General features: G+C 42.7%; 1 protein-coding gene across 1 annotated transcript in view; it reads right to left on the minus strand.

The window, feature by feature from the left end:
- Positions 1-7,106: 7,106 nt before the first annotated feature.
- Positions 7,107-19,639, minus strand: part of LOC147896856 (SCY1-like protein 2 A) — a 49,866-nt gene continuing 37,333 nt past the window's right edge. The window contains exon 10 of the mRNA XM_087381060.1: positions 7,107-8,574. Coding sequence (XP_087237186.1) covers positions 7,722-8,574 — 853 coding nt within the window. The 3' untranslated portion in view covers positions 7,107-7,721. The remainder of the gene's footprint in view (positions 8,575-19,639) is intronic.

The following is a 19,639-nucleotide window of genomic DNA, read 5'->3' on the forward strand; positions in this document are numbered from 1 at the left end:
GTAAAAGTGCATCTTATTTTCATACTTCTTTGTTACATATGACTACACTATTGCACGAAAAAGAACATAGTGTCCTATTTGATGATGGAAGCACCCATGATTTCATTTTGCAACGTTTAGTTGAAAAGCTAGGGCTCACAACCATCAAAATGAAATATAAAGTCAAATCAGCTTTTCAAGGATCGAATTATAATTGTTTGCAAATGGTTAAGGATCTTAAGGTGACTTTAGGGCCATTAAATGAGAGCCATGATTTCTTAGTCGCTCTTTTGTGTGAGCAAGATCTCATTCTAGGGATGCCCTGGCGTGTTGATCATAATGCCAAACCTGATTATCTTGAACGCACCATTACTCTAACTCAAGGCACTGAGACTATGACTCTACAATGTGACAAGAATCTTCCCTCTTGGCCTATATTTTCACATACCAAAGCTAAAAGAGCTTTGCGCAAATGTGAGAAGACATATCTGGTTATGGTCAATAAGATTAAGGTTAGTCCTGAGACTAAGAAAACTAAGCAAGAACCTTTGGATCCTTTTCTAGCTACCTATGACGACTGCTTTATGGAAGACCTACCCCCTGGCCTACCTCAATCCAGACCTGAGGATCATAAGATTGACCTTATTCCAGGTAGCGCACCATCGCGTAAATCACTATATAGGCACAATCCTACTGAGCAGCAAGAGATTCAATCCCAAATAGAAGATCTTTTGGCTAGAGGCCTAATTCGACCTAGTAGCTCACCATTTGGGGCACCCGTTCTTGTCAAGAAGAAAAATGGAACTTTTTGAATGTGCATCGATTATCGTGCCTTAAATAAAATCACAGTGAAAAATCGATACCCCATACCAAGAGTTGATGATCTACTCGACAAGTTGAAAGGATCCACAATCTTTAGCAAGATCGATCTCAAGTCAGGATATCATCAAGTGAGAGTGATCGAGGCCGATATTTTCAAGACTGCTTTTAGAACCCAAACTGGTCACTATGAATTTCTTGTTATGCCTTTTGGATTGACCAATGCACCTGCCACATTTAGTCAGATGACGAATCGTATCTTTCTACCCTATCAAGACTTTGTGGTAGTTTTCTTTGATGATATCATGGTTTATAGCAAGAGTCGAGAGGAACATGAGAAACACTTGAATCTTTTTTTCTCTCTCTTACCTGAGAACCAACTGTATGCCAGCCCGGAGAAAAGTTCTTTTTTCCAGTCTGAAATTGAATATCTTGGACACATCATTTCAGCTGAAGGCATTCGAGTAGATCCCAAGAAGGTAGAAGTGATAGTAAACTGGATACAGCCTAAAGATACCCATGAGTTACGATCTTTTCTAGGTCTGTGTAGTTTCTATCACAAATTGTTAGAAATTTTGCACATAAGGCACATCCATTGACCGACTCCTGTGTAAGACTCGTGCTTTCTCTTGGGGTTAGCAGCACACTTTAGCTTTTCAACGACTTAAGGGTGCAATGACGCACACGCCAGTTTTGACCATGCCGAACTTTACAAGACCCTTCTTTGTCATGGTTACTAATGCTAGTGGACAGGGTTTTGGGGTTGTGCTCATGCAAGATAACCATCCAATTGCATTCGAGTCACCTAAATTGAAACTAGTAGAGCTAAACTATTCCACATATGATAAAGAATTAGCCGCTGTGGTGCATGCCCTTAAACTCTAGAAACACTATCTTATGCGTTCTGAGTTACTCATTAAGACTGATCACCAGAGTCTTAAACATCTCCTCGGTGATCTTGAATTGGCACATTAAATGGGCTACCTTTATTGACAGCTTTAAACCGATGATCCAATATCAACCAGGCAAAGATAATGTAGTTGCAGATGCATTGAGCTGTCGACCTAGCATAAATAATATCTCAGTCATCGAGGAAGACCCTTTCGAGCCTATGAAGGTAGACTATCCTACTGATCGAGACTTTTCAAAAATGTGGCATAAGATTAAGCAAGCTAATAGCACCCCTATGGCCTCGTATTCCATTCATAATGACTATCTACTCTACGAAAAGCGCTTGTGTCACTGCACCCTTTCGACGCTTGGTACTAGAAGAGGTACATCAGCCACCCTACATGGGACATAGAGGCATCGCTACTACGTATCAGACTGTAATTCAAGATTTTTTCTGGCCAAAGCTTAAAGTTACAATGTCTTATTTGTCAAAAATTCAAGAGCTACAAGGGCAAATATCAAGGTTTACTTTGCCTTTATCAATTCCTGATGGCCCATGGGAGCAGATTTCTATGGACTTTATTACTGGATTTCCTACAACTAGCTCAGGTTCTGATATGATTTGGACTATCATTGATAGATTTAGCAAGCATGCTTACTTTATTTCTTGTAAGAAGACCTTGACCGCAGTTCAGGCTGCTCATTTGTTCATCAAGCACATCTTTATACACCATGGCCTTCCAAAAGTAATCGTGTCAAACCGAGATAGTAAAATTTGTAGTAACTTCTGGACTGCACTCTTTGACAATCTTGGTACGAAGTTAGTTTTTCCACTTCTTTTCATCCCGAGTCTAATGGCCAAACCGAGGTCACACAAAATACTATTTGTGACATGTTACGTGCTTATGTGTCTGGTCAGCTAGGCAAATGGGACAAATTTATACACATATTACAATTTGCCTATAACAACACTAAGCACTCTGCTACATGCAAATCTCCATTCTAAATTGTCTATGGAAAGACCATTCCTACTCCATTGACCTACATTAAGCACCAAGTAGACTTACATGTCTGGTCAGCCAGGCAAATGGGACAAATTTATACAGATATTATAATTTGCCTACAACAACACTAAGCACTCTGCTATAGGCAAATCTCCATTCCAAATTGTCTATGGAAAGACCATTCCTACTCCATTGACCTGCCTTAAGCACCAAGTAGAGGCTGCTGATCGATTTACTGAAGATTTCTCTAGCACTTTGGCTACTGTCGAAAAGAATATCAAGCATGCTCAAGCTATGTATACTGCACGTGCAAACAAGGGTAGAAAGAAAGTTGTATTTACTGAAGGTGACCTAGTCATGTTATGTATTGAGAAGCGTAGACTTAAGAGTATTGAGACACACCCTGTAGTTAAGTTTGCTCCTAAATCCTATGGTCCCTTTAAAGTTTTGGAGCGCATTAATGACAATGCCTATTGGCTCGAAGTACCACCCGATTGAAAAATTCATAATTATTTTCATGTGCACCTCCTGAAACCTTTCCATGGAGACCCACGAGTTCGACCTATTTTAGATGATGCACCATTGCTTCAAGGAGAGACCCAGCTCTTAGAGCCAGAATAGATCATTGATCAACAAATCACTCAAACGAGATGTGGAAACTCGTATCCTATTTATCTTCTTACATTTAAGAACCACCCTGTTGAGGATGCTAAGTGGATGCCCGAGCGATATTTTTGCCAGTACCTTGATTTATTGACTACTTTTTTGTCACGCAATTGAGGGCAATTGCGATTTCAAGCAAGAGGGATGTTACGAGAATTGGAATTATCCCATTAATTTAATCCTTTAGTATTTCATTTAGTGAGATCCAGCATTTTTGTTGCGCAGCTGATGCATGTGTGCTTGCTATTCCGTAGTGATGCATGTGTGCTCCTACATGGTTGGATATACGGCTGCAGCTGTATGAGTGTGTAGCATTGTGTGCACCATCTGTACAATTTTATTCATGTGTAGCATCAAGTGCACCATGAGATGGTATGTGTCGCATGTGCACCATTCATCTGTGATTTATTAATTTTGCGTTGCTATAATACTGAAAGGTTGATTGATTGTGGTGATTAATTCCAAGGTTATCTTATGCTTGAAATATTGATCGTGTGAATCTAGGGGAAGAGTAATTGATCGGGCGATGGCATCTGGCAAGCATGATCCGCTATATTTTGGGCAAGTAGGCACAACTCCAGTGATGCGAGGATGAATAAGGCTTATGCCTAATTTTTAATATTACAAAAGCTTATGTACATATTTGAATTTTGGAATATTAGTGGCTTGGCTAAGTGTATAAACTAAAGTTAGAAAAAGCTTTATTTTTAGAAAAAGCCAGCTATTCTAGAAGGTGGATGGGATTTTTGTAAAAGGGTACATGGAGGAAAGCACAGAGGCTTTTGTATGATTTTTGCTTAGAAGCTTTTTGGAGGAATTAACATAAATACATAGAAGGTGGAAGGAGAGCACCACACCTATGGGGGGAGATTGTACCGAGCACGCTTGTTCTGTCTCTTTTGTTTGTGAGTTTTGAGAGTTTGTGTGTATTTTCAAAGAGTGTTGCTGTGTTTTCCAAGGATTTGCAGGTTCCGTGAGCGTTTCCTGTCGCAATCTCCCAAACCCCAACCTTAATTTACTTTGATTTCGCACTCTTAACTCAACCCCTTACTCCCTCTCAACCTAACTCACACACTTAAGAACGAATTCTTCCCTTGCCTATTTCCTCTTTGCATGCAATTATAGTTCCCTCCCTCCCCCCCGCACCCCCAACTTTTTTCTTCTCTCTCTTACACGCACTCACAATGTACATACGAACACCCCCCAGGTGTGATCATTTTTTATCAATATAGTTGTGAACCCTATAAACCCCCTCAGAGTTTGATCATTAACAAAGCCCCTAGCCCCCACAAGTAAACAAACCCCCTTCTTTCCCTCACACACACACACACACATGCACCTATGTTTCTCTGCCACCGCCCTTCCCATGCATGAGCCTTCTTGCTACATCGTCTATTTTTTTAAATGGCCCTTATTTAGGTGTCTGCCTCCCCACTTACTTCCACGCCTCCTATCCATTCACAGTAATACTACCTATTGAAGTCTCGGTTCCCTGGCTCCATCTTTATTGGTGAATATTTTCATGGCCTTTTAGCAAGCTGGAGTGCTTGCTCTCCTCCTTTCTTGAGTTGAATACTGTGAACCTTGCTTGGGTCCTTTCTCTGCCTTTGCCTCTTTTTAATTTTCCCACCACCTCCATGACAACCCTTATTTCCCTCCCCTTGCTCTCGTATCTTGATCATTACTATGCTCCTTTTTATGCACTATTCTCCTACAAAGACTGTCGCGAGTGGCAAACTGTCTTGCATTCCTACCCTTTGCTACCTTTAAAGCTCATCACTCTATAGATGTTCCTCTACTTCATTGCCTACTTTCCTCCCTCTACTTTATTGCCAATCACGTTGACCTTGATTCATAAGTGCTCGGCTATCTTTACATAGTTCCCTTCTCCAACTGACGTTTTGTCTCTCCTCACAAACACTCACATGCGCGTGCGCGCGCATACACTTTTTTTTGGGTGCTCAGAGACTCTTACACATGGTTCTTTTGGTATTCGGTTCACCAGACCAGCTCAAGGACTACTTATGTCTATATGTTGGTGCTCACACCTCGATCGAGTCAATTTTTGTGTAGTATTGTGTGGTGGTTGATCAAAATACTAGGCTTTTCCAAAACAAACTAATCAACTACAAGAGGCTACTTCTAAGGTTTCCTAACTATCCAATAAATTGCATGAGCTAGGTTAAATGGTTCTATGGATGGGCTATCCGAACTACTTCAAAATACTTTCCCTTACTTCCCTATAGGTCCACCATGGAGGTACAAGCTAGGGATCTCAGCTCAAACACAATTTCTCTAGCTTTTCTCTTTCTTACTCTCCATCCATCCAATAGGTTATGTATCTTCATTTACTTGCCCTCATAATGTCTCAATTAAACTTTTACATTAATAGATAAGAAACATGATTTGTTTAAGACATATTTTCCTTTCCAATAACAGCAGTATGAAAACACACTCTTAGCATTAGCTCCCTTTTGGGACAATATGATAGCCTGGGAATTTACACTACATTTGGTTTTAAAAATTGATGAGCCTTATCCTTTAGAAGGTGATTTTTATTTTCACTTCAACATTCACATGAATAGGTTACCATGACGTATTTATAGACCATTGCATTATTAAGGTAGTACGAAAATAGATTCACAATGCTATAACATTAGAACTTGCAACGAAACTAGCTTTTGAGAAAAGCTGAACCTTTTTTAACAAAAATGTTTTTTTTTTAAATGTTTCAATGTCATGTAAAAATTAGTAATCTACCTATGCATCTAGTCATTCTGCATCCTCACATTCCATCTTTTAAAGGGTTTAGCTCTGTGCCTCGAGGCGATGCCAAAAGATATGAGATATTGATTCCCTTGGAGCTAAATACCGACGATAGATAGCTAAAGCAATAAGTCAGCATGATAAAAGCTGTCTTGACGGAACAACCCCCAACAGAACACACCATAAAAAGACATGTTGGCGTAATGGAACCTTGGAGTGCCAAATCTGTTTCAATCTCTTTCTCCACCATTTGACTGGACGGTGCAATGCCCAAATCTAAGGTGGTGATAACATAACTTTATATAAAGAAGAGACTGTTATATGAGATAGCTTCAAAGGACAAATGGACGAGTATAAAGAAAGAAGAGTCCAATCCTGAAGCCTGTCTTGAATTTCTAAAGGCGGTACTGGTTGAAATGGTTGAAGCATTTGGGTAATGCCTTTCCATACCGAACGACAGTGCATGCCTACATTGGAAATCCCTTTTGTATTAAGAAACACACACACACACACACACACACACAAAATTAAAAAACCAAAAACACATATACCTAGACTAGCACGTGCGCGCGCACACACAAAACAAAAATCTAACGCTAACCCACCCAGATTTTTAAAAAAGTTTAGATTTTTTTTCCAGCTTTTAAAATAATATTTAGTTTGAAGTGCCACGTTTTGCACATTTCGTTGAGACGTTTCTGCTAAGAAACATTTCGTCACATTTCGACCCGACAGAACACGTTCTTGGTCCTATTAAGACTTTAAGAAAACCCTAGAAGACACCATGAACAGACAGACACAGATTCACACTGCATTTTATCAGAGCACAAGTAGTTTCAAATTAAGCTTTGATGCTGTAACTCAGGGAACCAACGTAACACTATTTATGTGTGGATCGAAATGATTGCCAAAGAAAAGATCACATAGATTAAGTGGCAGAAAACTTTAACTTTAGAAATTGACATATAAAACAGAAAGGTTGTTTACTCTTCCAGATGCAGGATGACAGCATAAAAGCCCTGTTCAGTGTTGTGCCACCAGAGTTGAAATAGTGCTGGACTCTGACTGCAAGTTCCCATCATTGGTGACTTGCCTTCTAAATGACAAGACCAATCAACGCAAAAGTACTTCCATGATCATAAAATACCAGGATATTTTTACATGAACCAATCTGCTGCATCCACCTTCTGGCAGAATGCAAATATTACAAGGAAAGGCTAAGACAGCACTCTCAAGGACTGCAATAATTAAAGAATGGAATAATCCAGATGCTGGTCTGCTAGCATAGCGTAAAGGCATCGTTCAGAATCAAGGGAAGACGGTCCCCTTCTATGCCAGGGTCACTTACCTCTCAAATCTTCCAGCTATGGCACAATAATTCTGGTCCTCTGAGCCCTTAGCAGATTTTTTCACATTGACAGACCCAAATGACTTCACTGCTCCAAATTCTGGCACAGAAAGATCTTTGAGAAGCCACCTCTGAAGCAGATGGAGATCAAGCTCACAGATATCATGCCCATACCTGAGTGAATAGTCTTCCCGTAAAAATTTTTAAGATAATAAGATCCAGTGGCCCAGATTGTCTGAGTGACCCAACCCTTACAGCAAATCCAATAAAGGAGGCTGGTTTGACTGAGTACCATTACCGGACTGAGAAGAACGTACTGGCCGTATTGGATTGCGTCCCCTACCTTTGCCCAGACCTGTAGGTGGAGGGGCAAGCTTTCGAGCATGCGACTCAGATTCTACTTTTGGTTGTGCTAAGAACGCTCCAATGTCAATCTCATTCTTTTGTTCTTTGCCAAATATAGAAACACTTCCAAAATCACTGCTATTTATCGAAGATGAAGTTGTTGATCTAGGTTGAATGGATGCCCGCATTGCATTCGGAGTGGATATTAGTGTACTTTTTCCAATGCTTCCAGTGCTGCCACTACGCGGAGGCCAATCAGCAAATGGATCAAATTCATCAGATGCAAAGACTGGCCCTGCATTACTAGGGTAGCCATTTTTCTCAGGTTTATTCCTGTTGCCCAGATCAAAATTTGATAAACTAGGACTGATAGCAGAGTTTGAGGACTGGGATACACTAGATGGAACAAGTGAGGACCTTGAGGTAGGTGGTGGCCACTCAAAGCTGGGGAATAATGACCCTGTCCCAGAAGTTTCTGAGACACTTTCAACTGAAGGAACAGAAGCAGTAGTATTCTTTGTGGGTCCATTCAACATAAGAGCATTATCCGCAGACACATTTTGCCCTGAAATTGTGGAGCTGCCACCAATCTTTACCACAGAAGCCCAGTCATCCACCTCCCATGAGCTTCTTTCCTTCACTGCAGAAGTTCCTACTCCATTCACTGCACCTTTGCTACCATCTACAGTTGTCCCAGCTACTCCGTAAGTTGCAGGATGAGCTTCATTGAGTGTCACACCACGCTTTTCTTCAATTTTCCTATCAATCAGAAAAATAGAGTTAGCGGATTTGCAGAAAGCACATTTTTCTATCCATTTCTATAGATTAACACTGCATATTGAAGCATGCACATTAACCTTTGCAATAAGCAGCAATAAATACGTACATACTCACTACAGCGGACAAGCAGTAAAGCTAGTACATCTAGTAGGATCCCCACATTTTCAAGCATGCCCATGAGAACTTGCGACAATGCTTTGCCTTTTTCTGAAGCAAAAAGAGTTCAATTGGGCTATTCACCAGCATTGCCTGCTATGAGCTCAAGTCATATGAAGACATTTTCCACTAGATTAAATCAACCATTCAACATGGCAGGATTCAAGGTATTTAGACATCGTCCCCTTGAGCATGTATAAATTGTGGTAGGGAGTAGTTGCACTCAGCATGTAGACTCAAATGTCAAGAAGCACACAGTTTGAACCAACTTGGAAACTTTTTGCACCAGTCCAGCGAAACCAAGGGAAAAAAGTTTGGCTTAGTTTTAAGTCTTATATAGCTTCATGTCACAGATAGGCAGTGGACCCAATTGAGCCAGAGCAGGCACTAGGTACCCTACAATGTCCATAACCACCCAATGCTGCCTGTAAATATTTGCATACTATATGCACACACATAGTTCTTATCAAAAGCTTGAAAGATGAAAAAATACTTGAATAGGATGAAAGATGTCAGTCGAGGAGAAGCCTGAGAACAAATTAGCATGCATAGCCTCATTTAAGATGATGCCTTTTCTAAGGAAAAATCCATTACTACTTTCCAAACAATCAGCCTCAGGCCACACCACCTGAGCCCATCCTGGCTGCCCCCTCCTGGCAGGGTTGGTGGAAGCCCGAGGGATGTGAACAGGTCGGAAGAAGGCACCTAGACATAGGCGAGTTGCAAATAGGGCGCCCAGACAGCAGCGAATGCAGTGGACGTGACTGCAAAATAGGTCTCCAAGAAGGCCGAAATCTGAGCACTGAAGCTTGCAAAGGGCAGGAAAGCAGGTTTGCGGGGAAGGCATCCTTGGCATTTCTTCCTGTTGGCTCCAATGGGCGTCCTAAGGGATGAAACCCCCGAAACCCCCCCTCCATGTGTGAATGCACCCTTAAACCGTGGTTTTTGGCTCATATAACAGGGGAAAAAGAAGCTCCCCGTTACACCAACTAGGAAAGGACTTTTGGAATGCCATTTGAAGGGCAAGTTGGGGTACTTGAGTACGATGTTTAAGTGCACCTAACGCCTAGATTGATGCATGGGAGGCACAGAACTGAGGTGTGAAGGGCTGTGTACTTTATATGTCCTCATCTCACATACTTTCAGCTATCAGCCCTTATATACCCTTCTTCCTTCCATAGCTTCAGTAAATAGGGGAAATTCAGCAAAGGATCAAAATAAAGAGGAAAGTGGAGAAACCAAACAACAATGGCAAAAGGGGACAAGGTTGAGAAGGCGGCAGAGAAGCCCAAGAAAGAAGAGAAGCAACAAAAGCAACTCAGGAATCGAGGAAATGAATAAACGGAGCACCGAAGTGGGCAACAGATTGACAGCACAGCCATCCTCAACCTCAGCTCCTATGTCGGCATCCCGACACACGCTATACCATCCTTGGAGGGGGCAGCACCACCATTGCCATCGGGGGCAACAATACCACCATTGATGTTAGGGTTAGGGACAGCTTTGGCATGTCATTCCAGCCCGACCAACACCGTACCACTCTACACTCCCTTGCAGTATGCCTCCTTCATGTCACATCTACCCCTCATCTAGCCACCTTTTCCCCTCTACATCCAGACTCTCCTCATCCACTTTCCAGGGGTCTCGTCACCATCTTCAGTCTCATACCACTATGCCCAACCTCCCATCACTCAACTATCTCTTTTCACTCAGCAGACCCTCCATCACTCAGCCCCCCTTTATGCCATATCCATACCCATCACATCAGGCACACATGATCCCACCCAAGGCATGGGAGAATAACATCATGGAGGTTCATTGTCTCCATCCACAAGAGATGGAACAGGATCGTTTCATACAGAAGCAACAGAGACAGATAGAGACCCTACGACAGGGTGTCCTCACAGTCCAGACAGTGGCAGCTAATCTCCGAAATGAGATGGATGACCTCCAACATCGTATAGAGGGGGCCAAGGGAGCAGTCCTGCCATGGAGGAGAGGAGACACTAGCATAATGCAGCGGTGTGGCATTAGCTGTATTGCAAAGCAGTATTGGTGGGCCGTTAGTGGTAATCCAACAGGCGGCTGTTAGGATTAATGTAATGTGGAGGGGCATTAGTGGTAACGGGATGGACAGGGCATTAGTGTTAATGCAACTTTTGGCAAATTTTGGAATTTTTGAGAGCGTTGATCGGCACCCTGCTCATCTAGTGCCCCTATGCTTACATTTGTTTAATGGCTAGTGTAGAAATGGACTCATTCCATGTTGAATGTCCTTTTGGCGGAGGGCCCATGTGTAGTTATGCATCTATGACATAACCCTCTGACGACTTACTTCTCAGTGAAGATAAAGGGTAGGCGATTTTATGACCTAACTTCGGCTTTTGAAATCTATTCACGTACTCAGTGCTCACCTAGTGTCACCTTCATGGAGTAGAGTTGGAAGCATTTTTGAAGGAACCTTGTGAGTGTCATCTATCTCTACACATAAGAATCCTGAATGCATGCGAATGTGTGTGACTGATTTGTATCAAGATTGATGTATTGCTACATAACTTCTTGACAGCCATGTCGAATAGGAGTTGATTGTATCGGATAGTCAGGCTGACAACAACAGCCTTTGGCATGGCCTTCCCCTCCCATGGGAGAAATGTTGTCAAATTTTGTGGTCTCCATTACTTCTATAGGTTCTTGTGTGGCTACTCCATTTTTTAGGAGTGGATCCTTGTGGGGCTATAGTCTTGTTTTGGGAATGGAATACAATAGTTTTTATTGGAAGTCGCCTATTGCTTGCAGCTCTGTGGTCGATTCTTGTGCTACTGCTCCACTGTTAGGAGCAAGTTATTGTGCTACTACCACATAGATGTTGCGTGATTGGCTTTGGGATGCAATACTCTTGCAATCCTATTGGAGCTTGTTTCAGAAGTTATAGCTCAGCAGGTTCTTGTGGTTCTAGCCATCTTTGTAAAGTCACTCCAAGACTACAGCTACTGCTGCTGCCGGTACCTCTGTAGTATGTTCCTCTACAATGAGGAGCGGGGATTGGGTTGGTGAGGCTTAGGTACCCAACTATAGGAATTGCGTTCATGTCTCCTTGGGACTTTTGCAAAATTTTAGGGACCCAGTGCGCAAATGACTTTTTTGCCTTGGAGGCCTTGGCACCTGTCTGCTTTTTTGGGGCATCCTCTACCTTGGAGACTAGTTTGGGCATTATGTTCAGAAGGGGAACATGATGCTGAGGCACTACTATTAGAATCCAAATATACTTTTTCCCTTTAGAGTAGTGTTTGTTGGTGCAGAGACGAGACACACGACGGGAGAGCAAGCACAAAAAGCAAAATGATTGATAGATTAGATGTGACTAAAGTCACATCATATACATGGATAGGGTTGTGCTTGCTAAGCACACCATGCAGGTCACATGGAAGTGTGCCTGCCAAGCTCGGGGGAAAAAACCTCCACTAGTTGGAGTAAAAAGTGCCTCGGGCCTACACCTAAGGTGTCACCCTACACTCCCAACACATAGGTGCTAACAAACCCCCCTGGAGTGAAGTGGTGACAGTGTACAAGGCAAATGTGATATCAATCACCAAAAGGAAGTAAGTTCAGAAGCTTGCGAAAGCCTTCGAACTTCTCACAAGACAATGCTTTGGTGAATATATCTGCCACATTGTCATGTGCAGGCACATAGATCATGCTGATTTTTGAGGCAGACAATCTCTCTCTGACATAATGATAATGAACCATCAAGCATAGAAAGAGTCTCCAATTTCCTCTTCAAGTATGCCACACGGGCTTCATTCCTGACTTGGCACAACTTTGCCAAACTTTCCCAAGCTGCCCTTGCTGTTTTGCATGACCGGATGTGAGGAATAATGCTTCTTTTAACAAATAATGCAATCAAGGCATGTGCATTGGCATCCCGGCCATCCCATCGACTCTGCTCTGGAGTAGGTGATTGTGATATCTCTATAATCCAAGATGACTCACCCTCTGAACTAGGTGAAGGAGCGGTTGTTGGTGCATGCGGATGCAACTGAGTGCCATCCACAATGCCCCAAAAGCCTTTGGCCACAAGCACATGTCGCATCATGTACTAGAGAAAATAGTTGGTCCCATCCAACTTATCTTCTGCAGAGAGCAATCCAAAAACATCCCTTTCTGCCATTGCAATTGCACAGAATTTTCCCAAAATGCAAAAATCCCTCTGATTCTGCCCTGAGTGACTGTGTACCTGAAAATACGAAAACACCCCGAGGCACGCTGGCTAAAGAAGAAACACCAGCACGTATCACACGGATAGAGAACTCCCCATACCAGAACAATCCCTCTGTGGTCGCCACGTAGGCAACTTGTCAACCGTGCAGGTCACGTGGCAATGGCGCTGAGTGGGCTGGAGCAGTTCAATGGCGGAGCTTCACGTGCAGACAGCTCCCCGCAACATGCCTGGCTAGACAACAGCAACACGATTAGGTATCCAAGCACAGCTCTAAGGCGATGAAGGGCAGCTGCAGGTCACACTTGAACAAAAGGGCGACGATGCATGTCACGGGGCGGGCGATGGCGCACAGCAGCGTGTGACGGCGCTTCCACGCAGGCAGCTACGACTGGAAGATGGGCGACAGCTTGTTCAGGCTAGAGCTACTATGCACAGGCGACGGCCAGGGGGTCGGCAAGGTAGCTGGAGCAGACGACGCTTTCACGGCGCAGGCCCGTCCGGTGCAGATGCGTAGTCGTCTGAGTCTCCACAGCCACGGGGCATCGACAGCGGCAGCTCCATGATAGGAGCTCCGGTTCATAGGCTGGGCAGATGCAGCAGCAACAGCAAGTGATGACGCAGGTCTCGATGGAGCGGCTACCTCCAAACGGGATGATACATGTCTCTACGACGTGCAGCTAGCAGCGTAGAGCTAGGCTGGAGCGACTATCACCACAGGCAGGGCAAAGCCGAGCATCAGGCTCCACGCTCAACAGCTTCACGAGCAGCAACAGCAAAGCTACAGGACTGCAAGATGATAGCGATGTCCACACGCTCACAAGTTGTGCTCTGATACCATTTGTTGGTGCAGAGACGAGACACACGAGGGGAGAGCAAGCACAAAAAGCAAAATGATTGATAGATTAGATGTGACTAAAGTCACATCATATACATGGATAGGGTTGTGCTTGCTAAGCACACCCTGCAGGTCACATGGAAGTGTGCCTGCCAAGCTTGGGGGAAAACACCTCCACTAGTTGGAGTAAAAAGTGCCCCGGGCCTACACCTAAGGTGTCACCCTACACTCCCAACACATAGGTGCTAACACTGTTAGACTTGAAGCATCTCTCTGTGTACCCAAGTCTTATGACTCCTCTTCTATCTTCTTCTAATCCTTGTCGTAGCCAAAGATTGAACCTTTGAGAGTGGGTTGGTAGGAGGACTAGTTTTCTTGGTAGGTTTCGTCATCGTAGACGTTGGCATGGCTTTTGCAGCACCTCCACAGAGGGCTACCACGGAGATATGACCCCCATGCTTTAGCATGGCTGCGCATTGTTGCCAATCGATTTGGCAATTGATATGCTAGCACCATATGACTACCCAAAATGATCTGTTTTTCAATTGTGCCTATTGGCATCACATAAAAGTGGCTTTCTACCCTATGTTTATTTGTAGTTGCATCAATATCCACATAACCAATTGCAAGCATGCCTTGAGCATTAATGGCTTCAACTATGGTAGAGAAAATTGCCACAATGGAGATGGTCTTGAGGAGACCTCGAAGTGGGTGGATGTTGTGAAATAGGGACCTATTGAAACGACAAACGAAATGACCCCAACCCTCCTGAGGATCCGGACCTGCACGCAAGCGCAAAGAAACAACCATAGAACAAGAAGATGGGTGCAGGCATGCTCACCACCTAACCGAGACATCCAGGACTGTGATGTCTCCTCTGAGCCACAAGTTGAGCTGCTGGCACACTGGCACATCTCCTAATTAGATCCCCCCATTCTTCCATAGCCTTGTACCACCAATTTCAGCTTCTTTACTATAATGAATCTTCAATTTCTCATCGGCGTCCCATGGCGCCCTCGAGGGCCCTGGATCTACTACTCGTCCTATACTACGAAGCAGATGCGCGTCTGCAACACGATCCAAGATCTAGACCAACAAGGAAGAGCTGAGCTTGCTCTGACTTGCCTGACTGAAAACTGAACCCAAGAATCGCCTGCCTAGCCCCAAGCCTCCCCAGGCTTCCTGATCTAGTCTGTTTGCGTAAAGCACACGTCAAATATGGTCTATGCACATGACATACTCCCCTTTCTCTAAGAACTCACTCATAAGAAAGTCTGGAAACTCTCTTTGAACGTTAGTCTATGTCTCCCATGTAGAATCTTCCTCACTTTCCACTTAATCTTGTATCCAGTGATCGTCTTATTTCTAACTTGACGTCCGTGAAATCCAATAATACTTTCTAGTTTGTGCGGTACAAAGGTCAAATCTTCAACCTCTGTAAGTTCTTGAGGAGTTACAACTCGATCCTCAGTACCCAGTACTTCTTTTAGTGTATTGACATGGAAAATTGAATGAACTCTTACATTAAGAGGCAATTCCAGTTCATATGCTTGTTCAATTCTTTTTATAATCTTGAATGGACCACAGTATGTCGAGGATAATTTTCTAACCTGTCTAGTACTTAGGCTCTTGGATTCCTTGGGAATGCGCAAATATACCATTGTTCCAACGGATAATGCCCTAGGTGAACAATGTCTATTAGCATAAAATCTCTCCCTATCTTGGACACTTCTAATAGACTCCTTGGCAAACTGCAACATCTCTTACATGTCTTGCAAGAATGTCTTCGCAGCTTCATTCTTGATTCCCTTGAATCCAACCATTATTGGTGATTTAGGTTAAAATCCGTACATAACCATAAAAGGACTGAAACTTGTACTTGAATGATTTGCACTATTGTAAGCAAATTCAACCATGGGTAAATATTCTTCCCATGAAGAATGCCTCTTGGAAACATATGCTCCTCCAAAAGTTGGTTTACTACTTTTGTCTGGCCATCAGTCTGGGTATGTTTAGAGGAACTCAAACTAAGAGTGGTATCCAACTTGCCAAAAAAAAGCATCCAGAATTCACTCGTAAACTTAGAATCCCTATCATTGACAAAGTTAGCAGGCAACCCATACAACCAAAATAATTGATCAATAAATTCCTAATTCAATTGACTTGACGTAACGGTTGATCTAGTAGGTAAAAATCTAGCCATCTTTGTCAGTCGATCCATTATAACCATATAGAATCACGACTCTTGCGCGCTCGTGGCAAACCTATGATAAAATACATGGAAATACTTTCTCATTTACTACCAAGGATTTCCAACAGCTGTAATAAATCTGCAATTCGAAGGCATTCAACCTTGGTCACCTAACAAGTCCGGCAACCTACTACAGAGTTTTGAACAAATTCTCTCAATCTTTGGCCAATAGAAAGTATGTTTCACGAGACGGTGTCATGTGTACTCTAGGATGTCCCGCACTAGGTGCATCATGATACTTCCGGAGATTCTTGGATCGAAGATCCGACATATCCGGTACACAAATTTTGTCATTTTGGAACAGCAACCCATTCCGAATCTTCCACTGACCTCTTGCTGCCCGTACAGTAGGTGGCATAATCCCTAAGTCTTGGTCAATCATTGAGGTCCCATCCTAGACCTTCTGCCAATATTGACTGAAATGACTATTAGTTGTGCAAAGCCCTCTCAAAGATTGAAATAGGTCAGAGGATATCTCAAAGCATTAACAAACTTGATCCGACTTAAAGCATCAGCCATGCTATTCAAAGAACCCTTACGATAACGTATTTCAAAGTCAAAGTCTTGCATGAGCGCAGCCCATCTAGCCTTTCTTTCCCTCAAGTCCAAACCATCACAGGCATACTTACCTGACTGATAATCAATCAATATAACAAACTTCGAACCATAGAGATAGTGTCCCTAAACCTTGAGAGCATACACTGAATAAAGTTCTTTTTTCATTGTATGCCAACGGTATTGAGTGTCATCCAACTTTTTACTCTCAAAAGCTACAGGCCTACCATCTTGGAACAATGTTTCGCCAATCGCAAAATTGCTTGATCGGCCTCTAAAATATAAGGACAGGTAGCATCAGGAAGTGCAAGAACAAGAGTTTCAATGTGTCAAAATCTTCGTTCAAATCGTCACTCCAAGAGATAGGCTGATTGAACTTACATCCACGACCTTTCAATACGTTGGTCAAAGGAACAATGATTTTAAACGGACTTCCTGCGAAAGACAGTAAACCCTAGGAAAGACCAAAGTTGTTTCACAGTCTGAGGTATCAGCCAATCAAAAACCTTTTGAATACGATCTAGATCAATACTAATATCTTCCCTGAAAATCTTGTGTCTTAAGTAAATGATCTACTTTATAAAGAAGTCACATTTACTCATCTTGGCATATAGCTTATGCTGTCTTAACAGAATCAAGATAATCATGAGGTAGCCAATATGGTCCTCTAACGTCCTACTATATATCAAGATGTCATCTAAGAACACAACAACGAACTTGCCCAATTAGTCTCTAAACAAGTCATTCATCACTTGTTGAAAAGTCACAAGAGCAATTGTCAGATCAAAAGGTAATACGAAAAACTCGTAATGGCCATACCTAGTGCTGAAAGCAGTTCTTTCTATGTCTCCACAATAGATGTGCATTCGGTGATAACAAGTACGCAAATCAATCTTTGTGAGATACCTTGCTCCTACTAATATGTATATCAGATCATCTGAGCAGGGAAGAGGATATTTCTTCTTCATTATCAATTTATTTAAACGTTTGTATTCAACACGCATTCTCCATGAACCATCTTTTTTCTTTCTCAAAAGGACAAGTGCACCCCAAGGTGACTTACTCGGGTGTACACAACCCATCTTCAGGTTGTCCTGCAGTTGACTAGCTAACTCATCCTCCTCAAACTGGCTCATCCTATATGGTGGCATGCTAATAGGTTGAGTGCAAGGGACTAAGTCAATGCAATGATCTACCGCCCTTTGGGGAGGTAAGTCCTCTAACAATTGAGCTGGAAATACATCAGAAAATTCATTTAACAACTTCTTTAATTCTTGGTGTACAAATACGCTAAAATCATTCTTGTCAATGACAGAAACAACAAATGAATAAAACATACTAATACACATCATAAGTAGAAGTTGATAGTATATTTCGAAGCTACAACACAGATACAATCGATTCCTAAGAGAGATTAATAACGTCACACTAAATACATATAGGGTTGCCTTTGTGCAAAAAAGAAAGAGTATGATCCTTCCAACCTATCTGAACGGCGTGGGTTTTAAACCAGTAACAAGTCTACATGGTCCGGGTGCATAACATAGCACGTCAAAAAGTCCGTGTAGCCTTGAATCTGGAGGACAAGATCTTCAACCTTGTGGTCCCAAAACTGCTTCCCAACAAGAAGTTGCACCTCATAGGTGTAATCGCTAGACATCGTGGGCAATTATCGCTTCTGCATAAGTTTGTAATTCGCAAAATTGTGAGACCCAGGTCAAAGAGAATGTGAACTTGTTTGTCCCTCACTTTCCCATAGGCTCGAAAAAGATCATGGGGTCCAAACAAAGAGTTAACTAAAGTGCAATTACAAGAAAGAGGAGAAATAACATTCACAGAAATACCTGCCATCATAGCTTCGGTGACCCCTCTAGCTTTGGTTTCGGGTTCCGAAGTCAGATTTGGTCCTGCTACTGGTGTGAGGTTCTTGCGCTTCAGACAATCTGACTTCGTGTGACCATGCTCCTCACAAAAAAAACAACATCCTTCCTTCAACAGTAAGCTGCGTGAGAAGCGGACTTTACCATTCTTAGTCGGATTCGGCTTCTTCTTGGAGGGATTTTTCGAGGACTTCCCCTCCCCGCTACCAGAGAATGCTAGGAAGAGCTTACACTTGTTCTTCCCGCTTGTATCTATGGTAGAGGTTCCCTTTGTAGCGGCCATTGTATCATCATAAATGCGCGCATAAATTCATGGCCTCGTGCAAAGTAGTACATTTGTTGTTCTTCATCTGTAGCTTGTACGAATTAGGCAAGCCATCAACAAAGAATCCCATCAAGATAATAGGATCCATTTTGGTGGCCCGTGTTTGCAGATCACGAATTTCTATAGGTAAGTTTTAAAATTGAGATTTTGCTTTGACACATCGAGAGCCTTGAATTTTTCCATTATGTCATAATCCTCCTCCTTCAAGAATTCCTTTCGGAAAGTTTCCTCAAATTCGCTCCAATTGGTGTGCTTCGGTGTTAATTCTTTCCACCAAAGCATTGCTTTGCAAGATAAATATCCCGCTGCGAGTTGTATATTCTCATCTTCTGAATAAGGATGGAACTGAAAGTGGACCTACCACTTGTCAACCACCTCCTTTGTACATGACTTCTGCTCTTCAGAATATGGTCATGAGAGTGAACCATGTAGAGCTGATCAACCAATTGAGTATGAGTCGAAGTGACTGTCTCAGACTGTGCATTCAACATATTCTAAAAATCCTGGAATGCATCCTTTGTGACCAAATCATTATACAATCCCAGATCATCCGCCCATGAAGATAAACTCCTGGAATGCATCCTTCGTGATCAAATCGTTATACAATCCCTGATCATCCGCCCATGAAGATCTAGATGCATGGTCCATATCCTGTACTTCATCTTGGGAGGAGTGATTCATATCAGCCATAGGGGATTGTGAGGCTTGAGATACAAGTAGTAGAGAGAGAGCTGAAAGGGGATGTCCAAAACAGCAAATCAGAAAATCCAGCAAGCAATAGAGCAGGTGAATTGACAAGGGAAGAGAAATGGCAAATCGCAAG

Source organism: Dipteris shenzhenensis, chromosome 11 (assembly GCF_047967505.1).
Source record: "Dipteris shenzhenensis isolate YYH24624 ecotype China chromosome 11, Dip_SZ_1.0, whole genome shotgun sequence".
NCBI classification, from domain to species: Eukaryota; Viridiplantae; Streptophyta; class Polypodiopsida; order Gleicheniales; family Dipteridaceae; genus Dipteris; species Dipteris shenzhenensis.